The sequence below is a fragment of the Eulemur rufifrons genome, chromosome 8, assembly GCF_041146395.1.
Source record: "Eulemur rufifrons isolate Redbay chromosome 8, OSU_ERuf_1, whole genome shotgun sequence".
Lineage (NCBI taxonomy): Eukaryota > Metazoa > Chordata > Mammalia > Primates > Lemuridae > Eulemur > Eulemur rufifrons.
In genome coordinates, this window is record NC_090990.1 from 76583026 (window position 1) to 76608178 (window position 25153).

At 34.6% G+C, this 25153-nt stretch overlaps 1 protein-coding gene across 4 annotated transcripts in view; it reads left to right on the forward strand.

The window, feature by feature from the left end:
• Nucleotides 1–1940: 1940 nt before the first annotated feature.
• PTBP2 (polypyrimidine tract binding protein 2) overlaps nt 1941–25153 on the forward strand; it is a 76067-nt gene continuing 52854 nt past the window's right edge. For 2 of the 4 annotated variants that reach the window (XM_069478261.1, XM_069478262.1), the window contains exons 1-2: nt 1941–2028; nt 3730–3760. In XM_069478261.1, coding sequence (XP_069334362.1) covers nt 2021–2028; nt 3730–3760 — 39 coding nt within the window. In that variant the 5' untranslated portion in view covers nt 1941–2020. Of the gene's footprint in view, nt 2053–3729; nt 3761–25153 lie in introns of all 4 variants that reach the window. The other 2 variants (XM_069478260.1, XM_069478263.1) reach the window with 2 other exon arrangements.

The window sequence follows — 25153 nt, forward strand, 5'->3', positions numbered from 1 at the left end:
TTGTAGTCTTGTACTTTACTGGAGGAAAAAAAATAAAGAAAAGTATGTTTTTGTGAACACTTATAATATCTTCCACCACAGAAGGACAGGCTTCCCCCCTCATGGAACAGTGTGTCTTTGCCAAGATAGAATGAGAACCAATCAAAATCAATCAAGTGAATGTAAGGAATACAGAGAATTAATGCTATAGTTCCTGCCCTTTGGTAGCTTACATATTTAATTGTTAAGTGAAAATATCTGTACAAGCCAGGTGTGGCGGCTCACACTTGTAATCCTAGCACTTTGGGAGGCCAAGGTAGGAGGAGGGCTTGAGCCCAGGAGTTTGATGTTAAAGCTATGATGATACCACTGCACTGTAGCCCGAGTGACAGAGAGAGACCCTGTCTCAAAAACAAAACAAAACAAAAAAGTACAAAACCACAAATATGTGAAAAGTAATTATTAATGGCACTAAAAACAGGTCCTCTATGTATCATAAGTCAATGGTGAAGGTGAAGAGGAGGTATTGTAGGAAGTTTGTTTGATTTCCTTTTAAGGACTGACAATCTGTGGGACAAATCAAGAATTGTAAACATTTGGGTGCTTTGAAGACTTCTATACCAAAGTATTTGGACAAGATGCTCTTAAAGGTTTTGTTCAATTTAAAGTAGTATTTTAAAAATTATACAGACACTACCATTTAGTATGGTGAAATTTCAATTAGTAAAGAGTAAGAGGTTTGTCCGAAGGAGATTTGGGAAAACACAGTGTGGGTAACGGGAACAACTATAGAGATACTGGGAATATTTGTAATTTCTCAGGACTGGAAAGACGTTGTTTGTATGTTGGGAGGTGGGTGAAAGGTGCATTAAGGAAGGGTGCTGGCAAAGAAGTCACCCACTGAGCAAATTTTCCAAAAATGGTTGCCTTTTCAAACTTTCTTAAGCCTCTGATAAAAATGTTAAAGGAAAATGTTCACTAGAATGAGTGCAATGCGCACCGTCTGGGGAATGGACACGCTTGAAGCTCTGACTGGGGGTGGGGGAAATGGGCAATATACATAACCTAAACTTTTGTACCCCCGTAATATGCTGAAACAAACAAAAAAGTAAATTGAGACAGTGAGACATTACAGAAAAGGGAGCCAATTTGTGTGGCCCATTTTAATATTTCTTACCCTCTCTCATCAATGAAGACTCAAGTTGTCTCCACACCCACCCCGACTTTCCTTTTCAAGCCCCCAAATGTTAGCCACTAACAATTGGTAGCATTTTAACACATCATTCAACCTCTATCAGTTTCCACCCAGGGCAGTGTGAATATTTTCTACTGGTACAGCACAGTAATCATCAACTGAGGTGAGAATCACGTTTTTCTCTATTTGGTGTGGTACTACAGGTCTGGAAGCAAAAGCCTATGTTTCAGTCTGATGAGTTCTAGCATTAGAAAGTACTGTTTTTACTAAGCAGTTGTCTTGTTCAATGGGATAAAGATTTTTGTTTTTGTGGATGGAGTGGGTCTGCATAACAGATGGCATAGGAGGAAAGCTATAAAATTTTTTCCTTGGCCCACTTAGGTCGAGGGTAGCCAAGCTGGGACTTGGATTGGAGGGAAAAGTGGAGACCGCCTGGGGGCAGTCCTGCAGCCCAGGGCCACCGTCCTGAGGTCCAAGACAGACGGTGTGGAGGGTTGGGAGGTGTCCCACGCACACAACTCAGGGAGGGGAACGCAGGACGCCACGCTCTGCAGCACTAGCAGGCCAGGTCCCAGAGGGCGGAGGGAGCCAGGAGCACGGCGGCGCGGAGGAGGCGACGGCGGCAGCGCCCACTCCCCCTCGTCCACGCGCCTAGCCGCTCGCCTCCCGCTGCCGGGCGCCGGCGCGCTCGGCTTTTTCCGTCGCCGCCGCTGCCGCGCGCTGCCCCGTGCGCCTCGGCACCTTCGGCAATTTCCGTCGGGCCCTGGCCGCCATTTTCTCGCCGCTTGTGTGGCTCGCTGGCTGCGTGGCTCGGTTCTTGTGAGCGAAGCTTTGTCCGGTTCGGCAATGGACGGGTATGTAATCGGGCCGGCGAAGAGGTGTGTGTGGGAGAGGAGTTGGACCGTTCTTCGGTCCCGTTCGGGATCGGACAGAAACCCTCCAGCCGCCCCTCCCAGGGTTGGGCTGCCGTTACCCAACCCCCGCCCCATCGCACACACCCCTCCCTTTGCTTCCCCTGGCGAGCTGTGGCCGAGAAAATGAGGAGAAAGCGGGCTTGGAGGCAGGGGAGGCATTGGGGCGATGGCGGGGTGGGACGACCCCGGAGAGGGAGCGGGCATCGGCTTGGTGGCGGGGGTGGGGTGGGAACCCCAGAACGTCTCGCATGTCCCTGCCCCCTCTAGGAGCCATTTCGATCCGTACCCGGGGACCCGAACCCTGGGGTAGCGGCGGCTGTGGGAGCGAGTGAGGTGGGCAGAGAGAGGCCTGTGGCGGGGGCAGGCCCTAGGGGGTGAGGAGAGAGGCACCGCTTGTGGCCCCCAGCCATCCCCTAGCCTGCCGGGCCTCGCCCGGCCCGCCTTGGTTGGGAGAGATGCAGGTGGCGGGAGCTCAGGGGAAAGCCAAGTGGGAGCCGCTGGGGAAGTGGGGGAGGGCGTGCGGCGGCGGGAGGAAGGGGGAGGGCAGATGTCATACTCCTTTGTTTTCATTTGAGTCTGGTAATGGGGCGGGAGGCAGAAAAAATGCCTTTTTGTGAGGCATGAGAACATTCAAGGCTTGGCAAAAGGGCCCAGAAATTAAATCATCTAAAAAACGAAGTGTTTGAGGTTCACATCAGTCACATGGGCAAAGGCCAACGGCCATGGCAGAAACAAGAGCAGATAGTCAACCCAGGGCCATCTTTTTTAGCTACTTTGGCCAGTTTCTGGAAAAACAAAAACTACAGAAGCGAGAACCATGCTGCATCTTTGAAAGCCTAAGAGTGAAGATAGAATGCTGAGGTGAGGCAAGGGCTCTGGGAAATGATACCGACCAATGTCTCTCTGGTGCTAACGCTCCACATCTGAACACACTCAGTAATTTAACTCATGGTTAGAAAGGGAGCACGCTTTAGGGCGAAAATACAGCAGTAAGCCCGTTTGGGGGGGGGATACAAACCGTACTTCGCAAGTACATTTATTAAAATCAGTGACAGTATTGGAAAAGTCAAAAGTAAAATGAGTTTATTTGGCTTAAGCGTTGAGTTTGGTGATTTTTTTTTTTTTAGATATTAAATGAAGATCTTGAAAAAGTAAAGAGACTTACGGAATTTAAATCTTCCTAGAGGTTATCTAGAGAGCATTTTTTTGGTGAGATAACTCCAGAGAAGTTTTGTATTCCTCCCTATCAACAGAGAAATTGATTGCACTGGAATTCATGTTTCCTGATTCCTAGATTCTATCCAGACTACTAAAGAGTTTAAGTGTTGAATTATTAATTTAAGTGTAGTAGCATTGTAGAAATGGCATTATAGTGTTTTGGGTTTTGTTCTTTTTGCCTTGAAAGTGTTGTTAAAAAAGATAGTACAAGTTTACTGAATTTCATTTCACGTTGAAAGTTATTTCTAGAAAGTCAGGTTGATAATAGTACTAAGAAGTGTCACTGACCGTCTGTGTGGTTTTTTCCCATCTGTGTTGTGTCTGAAGATTTATGAACGGTGAGAGCTACCCTAAAAAGTTTTAGAGTCAAACAGTGATTACTAGAAGAATAATGAGTTGAAACTATTTATTTTTTCTTTTCAGAATTGTCACTGAGGTTGCAGTTGGTGTGAAGGTAGGAAAAGATTATGTTTGAAACTAATATGAAAACTGGATTGTTGGATCTACTCTTATCATAATTAATGGGAAATTTCAGTTAGCTTTTGAAAACTATAATGTAGCTAATAAAAGCCAAGTGTAAAATGTTTCCTTTAATTTGTAAAGTTGCCTGTATAGTTAATAATCTAAATAGACAACTGTAAGTTTTTCTAGAACTGGTAATCTGTAAGAACATTTTAAAGAAAGTATGAATGGTGTTCATGGAATTAAAAATGCTTTTCACACATGGTTTCTTGTGAACACAAAATGATATCCTGGTTTTCTGAGTGGAAACAATGGATTTTGAATGGATCATAAGTGGTTTGACTTAAGTCATATAATTTTGTTAATCTAAGATTTTTTTTTTACTCTTGTGTTATGAAAATGAAAAATATTTTTGTCAATAATAAGGGACACATTAGCAATGAGTTGTCCTGACTCTTAAAAAGAAAAGAAAATTGTTTAGGCAATTACCTTCAAATTTGAGTCAGAAGTTAAGAGTTGGTTTGTCTTTCTATTAATGGAAGATAGACCTTATGGTAGAGACCCTTTGGAATCCTTCCTCACGCACTTTTTGGCTAGGAAAACTATTCATCCTTTAAACTTTAGTTGTAATGCTTAGGGCTTTGTTTTAACATCATGGTATATTATAATTTTTTGTTTGCAAGCCTGTCTGCTCTGAGAGGCTGTGTGCTTAGTCCAGTGATGCTGACCAGTGATGCTGACCAGTCATGCTGACTGTTCAGAATATTTTTTGGAATTCTTAAAATTGCATTCAGGGTGGTCTGATAATTCTTTAGAATACTTTGGAGATATTATTGTTTTCTTGCTTATTTTCTGTCCTCTGCCCTATAGTGAACTAGATACTTGTCCATCCTTTAATATTTAGCCTTGTTTTTTGAGTTCATATTTTGCATACTGGAAGAGAAACAACAAACTCTGTTTTGGGGAAAGTGTATTTAGTTTTAGTTGGCAATTATGTTTTCCAGGTTGAGATAGCTATAGGATTAGAAATCAGGAATAGCTGAAGAGTGCAAAATGTAGATGTTGTAGTTACCAAACAATTTTCCTCTGTGAATTTTGTGAAAGAATAAATGATGTAAGTCTAAGTTGTCCACTGTTAGTGGATAAGGAGAAAGAGAATTTATAGACAAGACCCAGAATGAGTAGGCAGAAAAAAAGTGAGGAGACTCTGAAGAGAATGTCCAGATACAATGATGTATTGGTTACACCAATTTTGAAAATTAGTTGTTTGAGGGAAAAACATTAGAAAATGATAAAAAAAAAAAAATTGCTAACCATTTAAAAAATACATTGTTTAAGAGTTTGAATAAAGTTTTATCTAATTTTCTAGGATAATGGTTAGGAATTTTTGCTGTGGTGTCAGGCCTATGTACAAGTAATTGAGCTTGCTTTAAAAAAGTTTTTAATTTTCTTTAAAGAAAGTAATACATATGTATGTTTAAAAAAAATTTGAAGTGAAAGATATTTCTCCCTGATTCATTGTTTTTTATTTCTTAGGTGTAGATAATGGTGTTAAAATTTTTTGTGCATTTCTTTCTGAAATTATTAGTTTATGTATTACCTCACATATAAACACCTTTGTTTACACAAAGGATTCAAACTATTTGTTCTGGCTCACATTTTGCCTTTTTAAAAAAAATAGCTTTACATAAACTATTCATTTAAAGTATATATTGTTTTGACATATGTACACATCTATGAAATCATCACCACAATCAAGATAATGAACACCACTCTCAAAAATATCATCTTGCCCCTTTGTAATTCCTCCCTTTTGACTTTCTTCCCGCAACCACTGATCTGCTTTCTGTCACTATAGATTAGTTTGCATTTTTTAGAATTTTAAATAATTGTAATTATGTATGTACCCTTTTTTGTCTAGGTTATTTCATGCAGCGTAATTATTTTGAAATTACACTGTGTATCTCTAGTCTATTCCTTTTTATTGCTTAATAATATACTGTATGGCTATATGGCAATTTGTTCAACTCTTGATGGACATGTGTATTGTTTCCAGTTTTGGCTATTAAATATAGTTACTGTAAATAATTTCTTATAAGTCCTTTTGTGTATATGTGCTTTCGTTTCTTTTGGGGAGGCCTGTGATTAGAATGGCTAAATCATATGGTATAGGCATATGTTTAACTTTTTAAGGAACTGCAAATTTTTTTTTTAAATAGTTGTACCATTTTATATTGCCATTGGCAGTGTATGAGATTTCCAGTCCCTCCACATCCTCTCCAGTGCCTATTATTGTCTTGTCTATTTGGTTATAGACATTCTAGTGGATATGAAGTGATAACCTTACTGTGGTTTTAATTAGCATTTCTCTAATATCTATGATATTGAGAAGCTTTTTATGTGGTTTTTGGTCAACTATTCACCTTTGATGAAGTGTCTGTTTAAATTGCCCCACTTTTTATGTGTTATTTCTTTTTTCTTGAGTTTTGACAGGTCTTCATTGTGATTACAAGTCCTGTGCCAGATAAATGGTTTGCAGATATTTTCTGCCACTTCTCTTTTCTTTCTTAGCAGTGTCTTTTGAAGAGCAGCAGTTATTTTGATGGACTTTGGTTAACCAGTTTTTTCTTTTGTGGATTGTGCTTTTGATGTCACATCTAAGCTTTTTTTTGCCTAACCTAAATTCACAAAGATTTCTCTTTTGTTTTCTAACAGCAGCTTTGTATTTTGATGTAACATTAGGTCTCTGTTCCATTTTAAGTTAATATTTTGGATATGGTACAAAGGGCTCAAAAGTTTTTGGTTTGGGATGTGGACATCTAGTGTTTCCAGCATCATTTGGTGAATAGACTATCCTTTCTCCATTGAATTGGCTTTGCAGCTTTGTCAAAAATCAATTCTCTCTACATATTATTGTATTTCTGTACTCTACTCTTTTTCCATGGACTCATTTTTCTTTACCTAGATGTCAAAGACAGACTGTCTTAATCACTGTAGCTATAGCTTTATATTGAATCTTGAAACCAGTTGATTTTGGTCCTCCAACTTAGTTCTTTTTCAAAGTTGTTTTGACTCTTCTGAGTCCTTTGTATTTTCTTATGAGTCAGTTTTTAGAAGAACTGTTGGGGTTTTATTGGATTTGACTTGAATCTTCAGAGCAATTTGGGGAAAATTGACATCTTAACAATGTTGAGTCTTACCCATGAACACTTTATCTCTCCATTTACTTAAGTCTTCTTTAATTTCTTTAAGCAGTGTTTTTAGTTTTCAGTGTACAGATTTTGTACATTTTTTGGTCCTATTTAACCTTGAATATGTCATATCTTTTGATGTTGTAAATAGTATTTAGAAAAATTCAAGTTCCAATTGTTTGGTACTGATATATAGAAATAAGTGATTTTTGCATATTGCTCTTGTCTGCATACTGGCTAAACTCATTTAGTAGAGCTAATAGATTTTTAAAATATATTCTATTGGATTTTCTACATAGACAGTTTATGTCCAGTTGTCTTTAGACAGTTCCTTTCCTATCTGGATGCCATTTTTTTCTTTTTCTTGCCTGTGGCATCTAGTACGATGTTGAATGGAAGTGATGAGAGTGGGTATCTTTACATTGTTCCTGATTTTAGGGTGAACAAAGTGGTATTATTTCTTCCTTAGTTGTTTGGTACAATTCACCAGTGTGAAGCCATGTGAGCCTGATGTTTGTTTTCTTCTTGGGGAGGTTTTAAACTACATATTTAATTTATTTAATAGATACAGGGCTATTCAGGTTATCTATTTCTTCTTGGGTGAGCTTTGGTAATTAGTGTCCTCTGTAGAATTAGTCCATTTCTTCTAAGTTGCCAAATTTATTTGCACAGAGTTGTTCATGATACTACCTTTTTATACTTTTGATATCTGTAGTGATAGCAACTCTCATTCCTGATATTGAGAATTTGTTTCATCTTTTTTTCTTGTCATTTTGGAAAGAAGTTTATTGATTTTATTAATGTCTAAAAGGTGATCTTTTGGTTTCATTGAGTTTTCTCTGTTTTTTTTATTTCCTATATTATTGATTTCTGCTATTTTTATTTTTTTCTGCTTTGTGTTTAGTTTGCTCTTCTATTTCCACTTAGTGTCACTGACATGTTACCTTTTCTTATAGAGGGATACCCGGTGCTATATATTTCCCTATTAAGTACTGTTTTCATGGCATCCCTCAAATTTTGATGTGTGCATTTTCATTCAATTCATAATACTTTCCAATCTTTGCTTTTATTTCTTTGACCTATCAGTTATTGGTATGTATGTAATTTAATAATGTTTGGAATTTTTCACCTTTCTGTTATGCATTTTAATTTTAATTCCATTCTGACCAGAGAACTTATTTTGTAAGACTTGAATTTTTGTTGACATGAGACTTGTTTTATGGTCCAAATATAGTATATCTTGTTAAATGTTTTAGGTACCTTTGGTAAGGGTGTGTATTCCGTTGTTGGGTGGTGGTCTATAAATATCATTTAGGTCATGTTTATTGAGAGTGTTGTTCGTCTGTCCTTGCTGACTTTTGGTCTATTGTTAAATCAGTTGAAGAGAGGATATTAAAATTTCTGCCTATACTTGTGGTTTTGTCTGTTTCTCTTTGCCATTCTACCAGTTTTTGATTTATGTATTTTGAAGTTTTATAATTAGTACATAAATGTTTAGGATTACTATATCCCCTTGATGTATTTATCATCTTTATTATTTTGCAGTGACCATATTTGTCCCTGATAATATTCTTTGCTTTAAAATCTACTTTTTCTAATATTAATACAACTATCTCTGCTGTATTGTGAATGGGATATGTCTATTTCCATTCTTTTATTTTAAACTTATTTTTATCCTTAGATTTAAAGTATGTTTCTTGTAGACAGCATAAAGTTGGAAATTGCTTTTTTTTCTACATCTTAAGAACTCTTTTTTGGTTAAGACCATTTACATTTAGTGTTGTTACTAGTATGGTTAATTTTAAAACTATCACTGTGCTATTTTTTATTCGTTCTTGGTGTTCTTTGTTCCCTTTTTTCTCCTTTTTTGCTTTCTTTTGTATTGAGCATATTTTATTCCGTTTTATCTCGTTAGCTGATTAGCTATAATTTTTTGTTATTTTGGTGGCTGCTTCAGGATTTATAGCATATGTCTGTAATCTTATCACAATCTTCTCTCAATGGATATTTATACCACTTACACACACGCACACACACACACGCACACACTATCTGATTATTATAATAGTATGTTGAGTTATTTACTTCTCTCCTCTTGGCCTTAGTGCTGTTGTTATACATTTTATTTCTATGTATGGTATTAATTACAAACTACATTATTTTTGTTTGAATAGCCAATTATCTTTTAAAAAGATATGAACAATAAATATAATATTTTCTACATTACCTGTAAAACAGTTGCCATATTCACTAAATACTGGGGTGATCCTCTGCAGATTTCTGGAGTTCTCTGTGCAACTCTTTTTTTCTGGTACTTTGACATGCAAACTCTGGTTGGTTTAATGTTCTTGGACTCTTGGTTCTTTCTCAGTTCAAGGAGTGTTCCAGGCTCAGCTTGATTTCCTTATATCTTTGCTATGGCCTGGACACCCCAGGGAATAAGCTGAGGCATACATGGATTCACCTTATTTGTTTTCTGACTTTCAGGGATCATTGTTTATCATTGCTTGATGTCCAGCGTCTTGAAAACCTGTTCTATGTGTTTGCCTGTTTTTTTAGTTGTTTCAGCAGGGCAAATCTGGTTCATGTTACTCTGTCTTGGCTGGAAGTAGAAGTCCACCTTTTTTTAAAAAAAAAAGAATTACATAATATGGTCTCAGCAGTTATAGGTCTACTTCATACTTTGTTAATGACAATAGAGAATACTTGTGTGTGTACCATGGTGTAGTTACTTGACATACACAGTTTAGTTCCTATGTTGGATATTTTGGGTTGGTTTCCATTTGTAGTTATAAAGTGTGGGAATATTTAGAATAAAAGTAAATATGCTATGTCAAATGAAATTTATACTTACAAAGTTATTTAAAAATCATAATGCCATAACACTCATTAATTTTCCATAACTGTGTATGGGAGTGCCTGTTTTTTCATACCCTTGCCAATTCTAGGTTTTATCAAAATTTAGAATATTACCTAATTTTAGGTTATAAAAGTATTTTGTAATTTATATTTTGAAATGAGTGAGATTTTTTTCAAATTTGGCATTTTATTTTCTGTGAACTGCCTCTTTGTATACTGAACGTATTTTAATGGTAATCTTTATTTGTCGTAGCTCTTTGTATAAAAGACGATTGATTTCATATGATTTCATATGTGTTGTAGGTGTTTTTCTTTGAAATTTTATATTTTTTGGCGTTCTTTGTTAATCTTGGGCATGATGTATACTTTTGAGTTACTAAGTATAATTTTTTAAAAAATCTATTTGACACGTATACATTTTTAGCTTCAGTTTCTTCATCTTTAAAATGGTGTTTTAATAATTGTGAAGATTAAATGTGATTATGCAGAAAAAGTATTTTTCTAAGTTAATGTACACTACGTATAGAATATGCAAATTTTATGGTTTTAGGATATATTGAAATCTCATATTTAATTTTTTAAAAATAAAGTTGTACTTACTCAACTCTTGTTGATTTAGACTCTTAGCTTAGTGAGACTGAGACAAGAAAGGAAATTGAGTTTTTAATGAGATGGGTTACTTTTCTTTAAATTGGCTTTTTCTTTGTAATTTGTAAATTCAGGGGTTTTGTTTCTGTACTTTTAATCATTTTGCTAATGTGAAATCCTTGCAAAATAATGGGCCTATTGGGAAGATGGAAATGCATGAAATAATTGTGGATTAATATTCGGGTACCCAATATGGTAAAATGTTAACATTTTAGATGCAGATTTTAAGTATGGAGAAATTGATAGCAGTTCTCTTTAGTAAGTTAACTAAGTCAAGACGTTATAACTGGACAACTAATAAAGGACCTATTTGTTAAAATAAGTTAGCTTTTTCCAAGTTGGGTTTTATTAATATTCTGAAAGCAGTGGTTGTAAATGGGTGAACTCATAATTTAAATTGTAATATGGTTATTTATTGAATTTACCATCATTGGCTTGCTTAGATAATTGCAATTAAGTATTGCTAAACATAGTTTTTTTATAATAGAATAACTGGTTTGTTATAATAGGTATGTTATTCAGAACTTCGTGTTGTTTGCATTTTTATTGATTTATGTATTTATTTGCTTCAACCCCCTTTCAAGAAAAATGGGTTTTTAGATTTTGTTTTTTCTGAAAATGTTTTTCTCAAAAGCTACATAATGCTTGCCAGGGTATTTTTATTAGAATTTCAATTTATAGACATTTTATTGTGTCTACTAAATGACAGCACTGTGTTAGAAATTGATTCCAAAACACTCCAGACAGAATATATGCTTCTGGAGGGCAGTGATCCTATCAATTAATATTTAATGACTAGAAGTGTCATGGGCCATTTAGGAACAAAAAAGTAAATGCCAATTTTATTGTACAACATTCCTTTCGCTGGAGATCCAAAAGAATCTGTCTTTTAAGATCTATCTAGTTGGAAAGATAAGGACCTAAGGTTTTAAGTACCTTATATCTACAGTAGGAGAGAGTAGTTTCAGTTGGTAGGATCAGAGTAGGTTTTATTAAAGTAGTGGGCTGTGACCTGTGCTTTGTAGATAGGTTGGGGGATGTGGAGAGGGAGCGAAGGACGATACACATTGAGAGAATGACATGACCAAAGTTGTATCTATAGGCTGGTACAAATTCACAGCCATTGAGCAGTGAGTTGAATAATCTGGCTTTTATGGCTAAGGGTTTGTCTAAGGCTACAAGGAGAAAGATAGGATGGCAAATTATAGTAGGCTTCAATTACTGGTTATGACATTTGTGCTTCATGTAGTAGGTGCTATTCTTCATACCTTTAAGTTTCCTACATAGAAGTAGCTCATTCTGCTGTCTTTAGAATATGGAGACAGCTCCAAAAAAGATTGACTTTGGTATTACATGGAGTGCTTTGACTTAGGATAATGAATTTCTGTAATTTTTAATTATTTTAGTCTCTTGGTCTGTTTGTGTTAAACTGTAATAACTTTCTTAATTTAGTTCTAGGCATACTACATTAGAGGATAAGGTGTTGAAACAATACTTTTACTTTAAAAGTAATAAGGTATCACAAATGTTATGAGAAATGTTTTTTTGAGCGACAGTTCTTTTTATAAGTATTGTGGTGAATTTAGACACAATAGTATCACAATAGACGTCATTCATTGTGTATCTATCAGTCTCAGCAATCAACCCACAGCTAAAGCTGTGATATCCAACTGTACTTTTCTCCTGTTAATTAAATAAATTCCAGATAGCCATGTTGTTTCCTCTGTAAATGTTGCAGATGTATTTATGAAAGATAAGGACTCTCTCTTTCTCTTTTTAAAAATATAACCACAATACTGTTAGGACACTAAAAAAATTAACAGTTACTTAATATTATCAAATGTTAAATTTGTGTTAAAATTTCTAATTGTCTCCTAAAAGTCATAGTGTTTTTATAGGGTTTTTTAGTGGGGGAGGGGATTGAGATAAGACAAGGTCAGCACATTTTCTAGGTTGATATTATGTCTTAAAAATATCTTTTAATCTACAAGTTCTCCCTCTATCCCTGTTTTTGGGTTTTTTTTGGGGGGAGCGGGTTGCATTTCTATTTGTTGAAGAACACTGGTTGTTGGTCTTACAGAGTTGCCCACAATCTGCATTTACTGATTGTATTCTGATTTGTAATTTAGTATGTTCTCTATAATTCTGGTTAATTGGTTGCTGGATCTAGAGACTTCCTCAGATTCTCTTTTTGTTTTTGGTAATACTGTTTTTAAGTGGTGGTATATTTTTTCATTAGAGTACATGGTATCTGATTTTTTTTGTGTATGTGATGTTATTCTCCAGAAAATTTCTTACACTTTCTTTCACCTTGTTTGGTCTAGGCATAGTCTGTTCTCAGATAATATTGATCAGTATTCTTAAAGGATATCTACAAAGAAATGTGTCTTAAAGTTCACTTAATTCATATAATGGAAATACTGTACAATATTAAAATTCAATGTAAATTGGAACTATTGATATGGATGAGTTTTTTTTAATTGAAGGTCTTGTCAAGTTAAGAACATGTGGTTTAGGATTAACAGACTAGGGTTTGACCTCTAACATTGAACAAGTTAACTTTGGAGCCTGTTTTACACATTTTTAAATGAGCTTAATTCTACCTACCTTCACAGTTATTTTGAAGATTAGATAATGTGTAAAAAATACAGTGTATGACATGTAAGTGCTCAAATGATGGTTGTTATTGTAGTTGTTTGTTCTGTAAATCCGAATTTGGAAGAAGCACTTTAATGGAAATCAAATATGATAAATTAATTTCTAAGAGATCCTGGAATTCGGATTAAAAATAGCTGCCAGGCAGCACTGAAGAGAATTAGTGAACCAAAAAATAAAAATAACTCAGAATTTACCACAAAGCAATAAAGAGATGAAAATAGCAGAGGGGTTAAAAGAGGAAGAAAGGAAGATAAGTTCTAATGAACAACTAATTAGAGTTACAGAAAGAAAAATTGAAGACAGCAGAGAGGAAAAATTTGAAATGCTAAAGGCTGACAATTTTCTAGAATTGATGAGCTTCATGAATTCTTAGATTTAGGAGGCACAAGAAAACCTAGACACATCATAGTGAAAGAGCAGAACACCAAAGACACAGAGATCTTTAAAGAAGTCAGGGAAAAATCAGATTCCCTAAGACGGAGTAAGAACGATTAGTGTGGAGATCCAGAAGATAGTGGAATAAATTCTTCAAAGTGTTGCGTGAAAGTAATCATCTATTATTTTATAATCAGCTAAATTATCACATAAGGATAAGAACAAAATAAAGACATTTTCTGAAGCACTCCATTCTCCCTCCAAAAAAGCAATTAAAGAAATTTGTCAACAGACCTACTGAAGGAATTACTAGAGGTTGTACTTCAGGAAGAAGGCCAAGGACACCAGAAAGGAGGTCTGAAGTAGAAGTAAGGCTAATCAAGAAATTGGTAAGCCTGTGGGTAAATCTAATTACTGAATGGTATAAGAATGTAACAGCAGAGATTGATAGGGGTTTAAAAAATAGAACCAAAAATAAAAATATAATAATAACATGTAGAGTTAGTAGAGTGACTAGAGTTTTAGTTGCAGTGATCTAATGTTGATTGGAGCTGTGTCATACATTACAGTAGCTACTAGTCATGCGGTTATTGAGCACTTGACATATGTCTAGTCTAAATTGATCTCCTTTAGTTGAAAAATGTAAACAGATTTCTAAGGCTTACTATAAAAGAAGAATGTAAAGTATGTCAATTTTTTATATGGGTTACATGTTGAATTGATAATATTTCAATATTTCGGATTAAAATATGTTATGTGTTACCTTTTTACTTTTTAAATGACAGTGAATAGAAATTTATAAGATTATATGTGTGGCTCATGTTACATTTCTTTTGGACAGTGCCAGTCTGGAGGGTAGAGATTTAAAGTCCAAAGTGGTAGATAAGTTTGCATTTTAAAATTGTAAAGGTGAACATAGTGAAAATGGAGATGGAGTATGTAACTTCTAAAATAATGGAGGATGTGTGACTAAAATTAATGATGTGTAATCCTAAAGAAAGCAGAAAAAGAAAAGGAAAGCATAGGACACAAAGTGAGCTCATATTTTAATGGTGTCAGAAGGCTCTATGAATGATTCCTTTTAACCTTTAAAAATAGAATTTTCTAGTTGTCAGGTTAGGGACAAGAGTGGAATCATTCTTTGTTCATATCAGGTAGAGAAAGGTACAATAACAAAATCAATGAGAAGGAAAACTGGGACATACTGAGGAAGGAACTAGTTTGTTTGGAATGTAAATTGAGTTAGAGTAGTAGTAGACAAAATTTAAATAGTTTTTGGCAATAATGTGGAAAGCTTTGAATACAAAGTATTTGTAGTGAGGACCTTTGAAAATTTGAACTGCTTTCATTTCTCTTTAGTGTCAGTATTTATGTTTAAATAAACTTGATTCTTGAATCTTGTTACGTATATTTTCATATGTAGTAGTAGTATTTTTTTTTTTAACTGACCTTCTTTCAATCCACCCTGTTGATTAAATATTTATGGGCTATTTTAAGGCCTCTAGTCATCATTTATGATGAACTTTTGCAGAGTGAGGTTTTGTAAGTGTTGAACTTCCTTTAATAGTTCTCCTTTTCTTCTAAGATACTTTGCAATTTGATACAGTTGTCTAGTCAAACTATTTGTCTAGTCAAAGTATTTCCAATGTTTTATGTAAGACACGAGTATTTATTGGCTGTTTTATTAAAAGAAATATCCCCTGATTTATTTAAATTGTAGCAGACATCTACTATACCTGTTTCTAGTTTTTTGTTGTAATAGTTCCACTATTATAAAAAGGAGTGGTATGTAAACTTTTGCTTGACTTTTGTTTGAGTGAATTTATAAGGTAGTTTTAAAAAACACTTTGTTTTACATTGATTGGGTTGGAACCTTTGCTTTACTTCTTCATGTGATTATGAACAGATCATTTATTCTCTGAACCTCTCTTTCCTAATTTGTAATATAAGGATAATAATTCCTAACTCATATGATTGTTGTAAAGATTAAATAAGACAATAATGTAGGTGGAAGCAGTTTATTATCTTTCTCGTGGACCATGCAAATATATGGGGGTTTAAATAGCAAAATGCCACTTTAAAAAATCTGGACTGAAACAGATACTTCTAATATAAGAGTAGTATTTAGAAACATATAAATTATCTTATATAGTGTCTTTTAACTTAATGGTATAGTAAAATGCACATTGAACCCTTTTGTAGCTTAGTGAGATTTTGGGCCTTGCAAACAGTCTGGTTTATTTTTGATTTTTTTATTAGGTTTTCACAATGCATTTCTGCAGTGACATACTCAATTTGAGATTGTTGTTTTATCAATAGACCTTAATGTGCTTTAGAAAAGAATGTTTTGTTTCATATTCTTGTTCCCAGTATTTTATGTCTTGGAAGGAAAAGATGATCAGATAAATGTACTTTTTATATATAAAGATGTTGATTACAGCATTATTTAGATTAAATTGAAATAACAAATGTACAGTGATAAGAAAATGGCTAAATTATGTTCATACAGGGAACTAATAAACATTACAAATGATGTTTTTAAAATATTTTTAATACGTGTGAAAAAAAGTAGGATTAAAAGTAGCTTTGACAAATACATACAGTTTATATGTGTCTCCAAAAGCTTGAGGGGAGTACACAAAAATAGAGTAGTTTTCTTCAGGGTGATGACACTAATTTTTAAAAGTTCTTTCCTATATATTTTTTATATAGTCCACATTTCTAATATAGTCTACATTTATAATATCTAGTATCTAATCTAATGATAATTTTGCTTGATTGGTTAAACATAGAACTTTCCTGTTTTCTTTAAAAAACTTAATATAACTTGATATAAATCTTTTTAAAATTGTAGTAAAAAAACATAAAATTTACCATCTCAACTGCTTTTAAGTATACATGTAAATAGTTGAAGTGCCCTGTAATTCCAACACTTTGGGATACTGAGGTGGGAGGATCTCCTGAGGCCAGGAGTTCAAGACTTGCCTGAGCAACATAATGAGACCCTGTCTCTACAAAAAAATTCAAAAAATTAGGGCGTGGTGGTACACGCCTGTAGTCCCAGCTACTTGGGAGGCTGAAGCAGGAGGATCACTTGAATCCAGGAGTTTGAGGTTGCAGTGAGGCATGATGATGCTGCTGTACCCCACCCCCAGGCAACAGAGAGAGATGCTGTCTCAAAAAAATAGTTTAATTATATGTACATGTGCTTAAAATACTAAACTTAAAATAGTTTGTATATTTGCACACACTTAACAATGTAACAGCATTACATTTTTGTGAAACAGATCTTCAGAACATTTTTTTCTTGCAGAATTGAAACTCTATTCCCATTAAAAATCTCCCCTTTTGCCCAATCCCAGCCATTGGTAACCAGCATTCTACTTTTTATATCTATGAATTTGACCACTTTAGATACCTCATATAAATGGAATCATACAGTACAGATTGAGCATCTCTAATATGGAAACCAAATCTGAAATGCTCCAAAATCTGAACTTTTTTGAGCACTAACATAGTGCTCGAAGGAAATGCTCATTGGATGGAGGATTTTGCATTTCAGATTTTCAGATTAGGGATGCTCAGCCTTTTATTGTCCTTGTGTAAGTGGCTTATTTCACTTAGCATAATGTCTTCAAGATTCATTCATGTTGCAGCTCGTGACAGGATTTCCTTCCTTTTAAAGGCTGCATAATGTTCCATTGTGTACCAATTTGAAGTCCTTTGTGTCTTAACTCAGGCTACCATAATAAAATACCATAGATTGCAAAACCACCTGGTTCATAGATTGAACCACCATAGTGGCTTAAAAAACAAATTTTATTTTCTCAAAGTTCTGAAGACTGGGAAGTTTAAGATCAAGGTGCTGGCAAGCCAAATTTCATTCTGAGGTCACTTCTCTTGATTTGTAGACAGCCAACATCTTACCTTGTTTTGTGCCTCACATGACCTTTTCTTTGTGAGCCACCATCTTGCTTTGTGCCTCATATTACCTTTTTGTCTGTGAGCACGCTGAGGGTGAAGGGAATAAGCTCTCTGATGTTTCATCTTACAAAGATATTAATCCCATCATGACTGCCCTACTCTCATGACCTCACTAAACCCTAATTACCTTCCAAAGGCCTGCATCTCTAAATACTGTCACATTGGGTGTTAAGGCTTAAACACATTCAGTCCATGACACCCTGCATATACTTTACCCCAACTTTCACCGCAGGTAACAACCATCCAAAATTTGGTGTTTACCATTCCACTGGATTTTTCTTTTACTACATTTGTTTATGTGCTTTTATCTCAAGCAATATATGGCTTTGTTTTGCATGTTTGAACTGTATAGATGTACTATCATGCCAAATGTATTCTGTAACTTGCTCTTTTTGTTCATTTGCTATTTTTGTCTTTTTAATTCATATGTAGCTCTTGATTAATTGCCATATAATATATGATTATATCATTATCCTACTGACAAATAATCAAGGTTGTCAATATTTGACAAAGTTGATTTGCTAAATATTTCTAATTTTGTCCATTACAAACTACTATAAACATTCTTATGCATATTCCAACATGTATTAATGTTAGAGTTACTCTAGAAGTGGAACTGCTGGGTTAAAGAGTGTGTCTGTTTTCAAGGCAATCAAATACTGGCATGTTGCTTTCCTAGGTGGTTGTGCTAATTTGCTCTCTGTTAGTGGTAGATGTGAATTCCTATTTCTTTCTACACATCTTTTCTGAAAATTGGCATTGTTGGAGTTTTTAATTGTTGCCAATGTAATGTGCATGGGAATAGTATTTTGTGAGCTTAATTTGAATTCTCTATTGATATTTTAATGATGTTTTATTAGTTTATTGGCCATTAATGCTTCTTCTCCATTAAATGCCTATTTATATAGTTTGTCCATTTTGTTTTTTTATGTGGTTTTTATCTTTTTAAAGGAGATTTTATATACTGAAGATACTAATTGTTAGTTATATGTCCTACAGATAATTCCTTCCTCTCTGTGTTTTTTTTTACATTGATGAGTAGAAGTTGCAAATATTAATGTAATATTTTTCTTTTAAAAAATTTTTCTTTAACTCAAGGTCTTACATGTAGGTTTGTGGATTTTATTGTATTTAAAATTTTTGATTTTTCACATTTAGGCCCTCAGTCTACTTGGAATTTAAGTTTTTGTGTAGTGTGTTTTATAGATTTAATTATTTTTCCTATATGGATAACAATTTTAGTACTCAATTAACTAGTTCATCTTTTCTCCAATAAGCTGCATTCTCAGCTCTTCAAGTTTCCATGTATTCATGGAACTATTTCTGGTATATGTATTTTGTTTTATTATTTGTCTATTTCTGTACCAGTATCACAGTGTCTTAATTATTATGGTGTTAGAGTAAATCTTGGAATCTTGTAGAGTGAATTTCAAAACTTTATTCTTTAAAACTGGGCATTTTCTTTACTATATGTATTTTAAGATCAGTTGGCTGAGTTCTGTGAGGACTTTCTGGATTTTGTTTATAATTGTGTAAAATTTAGTAGTTCGATTAACTAATTGGGAGAGTATTGTATTTGCATTATAAATAAAATAAAATGTCAATATTTGAGCTGAAAGGCAGAGAACTGTAACATTTCTTTGAAAATTTTTTCACTTTCTTCTACACAATATTTTCTGTAATGGTAAAAGACACGCTTAATGCAGAAAACTTAATTTAGGTAAAGAGGAAAATCACCAATAATCCTGTCGCTAGTTAGTCATCTTTGTATGTACTTCCCATCATTTTCCCTATATATTACAGTGATTTTACAAACCTTATATGTAAGGGATGAGGTAACCAGGGATATTTTCACAAGTAGTTCAGCCTTTCCTGAATGTATTGGTTTATTCAGTTATTCAGTACTATTCCAGAAAGTTATCTGTTTTATTGAGAACTTCAAATTTCTCAAAATTGTATAACATTTTTCAGGTTTTTATTAACATTGAGCATTTGTATTTTCTCCTATTTTTTGATTTGTCATGCCACAAAACTTACTTTACCGGTCTTTTCAAAGAACTGGCTTTTGTGATTACTTCTTTTTGTTTCATAATTCACTAATTTTTGTTTTTATCTTTTTCTGCCTTACACTAGATTTATTTTGCTGTTTTTTGTTTTTTGTACACTTTAAGTTGACCCTGAACTCCTTTATTTTCTTGTTTTAAAAATGCATTCAAGGTTAAGGATGGATCAGTTGATTGCTTTGGCAATATGTGACTTTTAGAGTTCTCTTTTTCATTTTTAAAACTTCCTTATAAAAGTTTCAAAATACACAAAAGTAGAGGGAATAGGATAACAGTTTTTTTCTTTTTCTGTTGGAGAATATTCATGCAAATCTCAGATAATTTCATATCATCCCCAGATACATCAGTATGTATCTCTAACAAATATAATCTCTCTCAAAGGTGATGTTGATACTATTAATATACCTAGTAAAATTTAAAATAATTTCTTTTTTTTTTTTTTTTTTGTTGAGACAGAGTCTCACTTTGTTGCCCAGGCTACAGTGGGTGCCGTGGCGTCAGCTTAGCTCACAGCAACCTCAGACTCCTCGGCTTAAGCGATCCTACTGCCTCAGCCTCCCGAGTAGCTGGGACTACAGGCATGCGCCACTATGCCCGGCTAATTTTTTCTATATAGATTTTTAGTTGTCCATATAATGTCTTTCTATTTTTAGTAGAGACGGGGTCTCGCTCAGGCTGGTCTCGAACTCCTGACCTTGAGCAATCCACCCGCCTCGGCCTCCCAGAGTGCTAGGATTACAGGCGTGAGCCACCGCGCCCGGCCAAATAATTTCTTAATATCATCTAATCTCCAATAGTATTCAAAATATTTTTTTTCCTTTCATTTTCCTTGCCTTTTCTTTGTTAGAGAAACTGAGTCATTTGTACAGTCTCTACTTTCTGGATTCAGCTGATTATACCTCCATATTGTCATTTCATACGTTCCCCATATCCTCTGAATTTCCTGTGAACTTGTAGTTAGATGAGGTGTGATGTGATTCAGGCTTAATTTTTTTTTTTTTTTTTTTTTTTTTTGAGACAGAGTCTCACTCTGTTGCCCAGGCTAGAGTGAGTGCCGTGGCGTCAGCCTAGCTCACAGCAACCTCAAACTCCTAGGCTCAAGCGATCCTCCTGTCTCAGCCTCCCGAGTAGCTGGGACTACAGGCATGCACCACCATGCCCGGCTAATTTTTTCTATATATATATTTTTTTTAGCTGCCCATACAATTTCTTTCTATTTTTAGTAGAGATGGGGTCTCGCTCTTGCTCAGGCTGGTCTCGAACTCCTGAGCTCAAACGATCCGCCCACCTCGGCCTCCCAGAGTGCTAGGATTACAGGCGTGAGCCACCGCGCCCGGCCTCAGGCTTAATTTTTAAAAAGAATATTTTGTAGATGTATTCTATGTAATTTGTATTGTATTTATCACACTAAGAGGAACAGAATGTTATCTCTTTGTGATGTTAACATTTATCAGTAGGGTGAAGTGTCAGCTTTGATGATGCATCCATTATAGAGGGCTGCATCATCCTTTCAACTAATAGTTTTTAGTAACCAATGATTGCATAATTTTATTGGGTATTGCAAAAATGACAGTTTTTATTTTTTTTTTTGGCATGTATTGGTTAAAATTCATCTATTGAGAACTTTATCCATCAACTATTTGGTCACATTGAAGAATCCTTTTTATAAGAAAAGCAGGACAGATTTTTGACTTTTTAAAAACTTTTTCTGTGGAGTTGGTACCCCAGCAACCTCCACATAACCAATGTGAGTTCCTTTTTGTTGTTAGCATCATTATGAAAGCAAAGATTTTAACATTTATTTTTCATTCTATTGCAGTGATCTTTCTTTTTTAAATGCTTAAATTGTTTCATCTTGGGCCTGCAAGAGCTCAGAACACCAATAGCTTTGATACTTGCTTAAAGTATCATTTTTTGCTCCAGACCTTTAATCAGGTATTTCTTTAAAAAGTCCTGGTTCCTATGGGTAGGAAATGGTCCTTAGAAACCAGAATAATACGAGTACCAAGATGCTAATTGGTTTTAGGTTGTTATTATTTTAAGGCCCTTTCAGTGGACAGTTTTTTTAAAAGATAGAAGTACATTATGAGCTCATTTGTAATTTCCAGTTCATATTTAAGGTAACACAGTTTTTACTTCTATCTTTAGAAGATTTTATATGTTATATTTCTGTCTCTGTACACTGAAAAATCTTGCTAACATTGACATTGTTACATATATAAACAAATAACTAGTTTTTTAGGAAGCAACATCAGTATTACACTAACATTGTAATATTGAATATAGTTTTTTTTACAGTCACTTTTGTCCTTAAATTATATTCCACAAAGAGTATACAGTATAGTACAATTACAGAATTTTAAATTTTATTGAAATAATTCTCTGTGTAGTTTTACTGCCCAAGTTGGTAGTTAGGTTTGTTTTCATTTGTTTTTAATTTTTAGGGATTTTTTTCACTTTACATTTTCCAAAGTCAAAACTATAATACAGGCTATAGTTTCTCTGAAAAGCTTCATAATACACTACTTTTCTACAGAGAAATCTAGCCTTCTACTCCTGTCTGGTCTGCTTGTTTTTTCTCTGCCATTATCGGTATCTGTTTTCATAAATTTTTTGGTTTATCCCTTTTTTACTTAATATAAGGTGAATTTTTTCCTACCCTCTCCCTCCCACAACATTAGGTAAAACGTGGCACAGTATACACAATGTTTTATAGCTTGGCTTTTTTACTGGAAATCACTCCATGGCAGTATATATATATTTTTTTTCAATTCCCATTTATTTTTGGCTTTTGGGGCATTGTCATCTTTTCAATATGAAAAAAAGCAGCAAGTTCAACACAAAATAGAAATCTGAAGTGTAGGATATGACAAAACCAAGGGTAGGGAGAAAAAAGGCAACAGCAAAGAGATGAGATTTGCAAAAAAGAGGGTGTCCTGTCCCCTCTCTGGGGAATGACTCATTTAGGTGGCAGTATACACCTTTCCACACAAGTCAGGGATGTTACTACATTTTGTGGGTAAGAAAAGGTAGGGATGGCGAGGGCATTTCTGGAGGCTTAGGGCCCAAGGCTGGTCTCTCTCCCCTCCTGATCCCCTTCTCCAAGGGAAAGGAAGGAACCCAATGTATGAGTGAGGTGGAGAGGGGAGCATTCCACTCCACAGAGTGGGGCAGAACCCTCCAAAGAGCAGAGCTTGGAGAGAGATTGAAAATGGAGATAATACTGCTAACACCTCCCTTGAAGCTGAGAGATGGAACATGCAAATACCTAGAAGTTGACTTAAAAGCCTGGATTTCCCTCTCCAAATCTGTTCTAGAATGGACAATCCCATTCCTTCCTCGCAGTGACTTCTCCCGCCCCCACCCCACTTTGCTACTACTTGGGCTTAGGATGATGGTCGACATCTGGGTTTTCAGCACTCAGTTGATTCCAAATGGCATCTGGATGAGACCCAGCTTCTTAGAATTATTTTAAAAACAGAGGGCAATATTAACTGGACAGATGGGAGGAATGGGCACCAGAAGGAAATACAGGGTTACCCAAAAGGTCAGAAATCTAGGTTTCCCAGAGTGGAAAGAGAGAGGAGACATTCAACAAACAAGTATTTATTGAGTGCCTACTATGTGCCAGGCACTGTTTTAGACCCCCCTAAAAGAAGAAAAAAAAGAGGCAGCAAACACAAATTCTGAGGGAGAGGAAAAGGGTAGTTGAGGAAGAAGGCTAAGGGGGCTCAAAGCCTGAAGTAAAAAAGGTTTCATACCTTGCCACTGAAGATTAGAAAGCAAAACAGCTAAATCTAGGAATAGCTTTGTGGGAAATGTCATGTAGTATGTTATGTACCAATAAATATTAAGTGATTGTAAAGTCTTTAAAAGCATATAATCTTTTTTGTAGGTAATAACATTGGCTGTCTATTTCTTAAGTTATTCTTTTTTGTATATGTTGCTTATGAAATAGTGTTATATCTTAATCTACCATTTTGAGTATAGTTTCATTAAATTTATGTACTATTTCTACTTGATAGTGGGGCCTTTGTACTTACTAAAATTTGGTAAATATGAATATTATAACACATGTCTGGTTTTACGTGAGTGTCTTATTTAAACTTTCTTATTGCCATTTCTTTCTTATTGTCATAGTTTACATCTATTTTCAGGTGTAATTGTTCACAGAAGTGTCCCAATTCAGGTGGTTAAGTAGTCACCTTATCCTTATTTATTGTTTTCTTCCTAGAATCTTTTGTTATAGCCCACAAGATATATTTGTGAGGATACTGTGAAATATAATAAAATGAACACCATGAATCTGCTACCCAAATAAAAAACTTGAATGTTACCGGTATTATTATATATATCATATGTACCTTTTTATTGCCCTCCCCTTCTTACCCTACCATGGGTAGATGACTGCCATAAATTCTTTATTCTTTCCAGCATGGTTTTATTATGCAAATGACAAAAATATATTTAGGTTTTTTTGAGTTGCATGAAAATGTTATATGTTTTCTGTGACTTGTGTTTTTATTCAATAATGATTCTAACAGCTACCCATATTTTTTTGTGTGTAATTGTGTAATACTCAATACTTGTCAATGAAAATACCCAATTTCTTTTCCTGGACATTTGGGTTGGTGGACATTTGGATATTTAAAGTTTTTGACTTTAAGAACAATACTGCTGTTAATATTTTTTGTATTTGTTTCCTGGTGCATTTATGCAAGAGTTTTTTTAGCTTATATGTCTAAGTGTATATATTGCTAGGGTTTGGAGTATGTTAAACTTTACAAGACAGATTGTTTTCCAGTGTATAGTTCCAATTTATGTTCTCATCAGTGGTGCTTAAGAGTTCTTGCTATCCTCACTAGCACTTGGTTAAATATTTAATTTCTTAATTTTTGCCAGTCTGGTGTGTAGCATCTTCCGTCTTTCTTTGTCTTTCCCTGATTATTAAGGAGGTGTTACACCCTTTTTTCCCCACATTTGTGACCACTGGTGTTTTCTCTTTTGTGAAATTCTATGAAATGTCTTTTTGTGTCTTTAGCTTCATAAAAATTTCAATTTATTATTTAACTGATTTTGTAGTTTCTAAAATTGTATTATGATTACTGATTTTCTGTTGATTATATATTTTGCTGTTACCTTCTCCCAGTTTGTAGCTTGCTTGCATTGTCACTTCTCTATGCTGTCTTTTGGTGAATAGAAGTTATTAATTTTAATGTATAGAGTTTTAATATGGCCACACATTCCCTTTGCATCTTGGATAAAAATCATTTATATGATCCCATTCCTTATCTGTGCTTAATTTTCCCTTGCTCTCTGGGCATCTTCATGTTAGTTGTTGAAAGTCTTTAAAGCAGTCCCTAACAACAGTTTTTAGGTTTTCAACTGTTGTTGCAATATAGTTTATTACATGGAGATTATGTGGCTATTTTGTAGTATAATTTAACCATATTTTCTTTCATGTTTAATTTTCTCGTGTCTTAATATAAAAAGTCCTTACATACTCAGTGTTCATAAAGATATTTTCATATATTTTCTTCTAAAATTTTTTAAAATTTTGCTTTTTATATTTGTCTCTATCAGAAAGTTATTTTTTGTTTGTGTTTT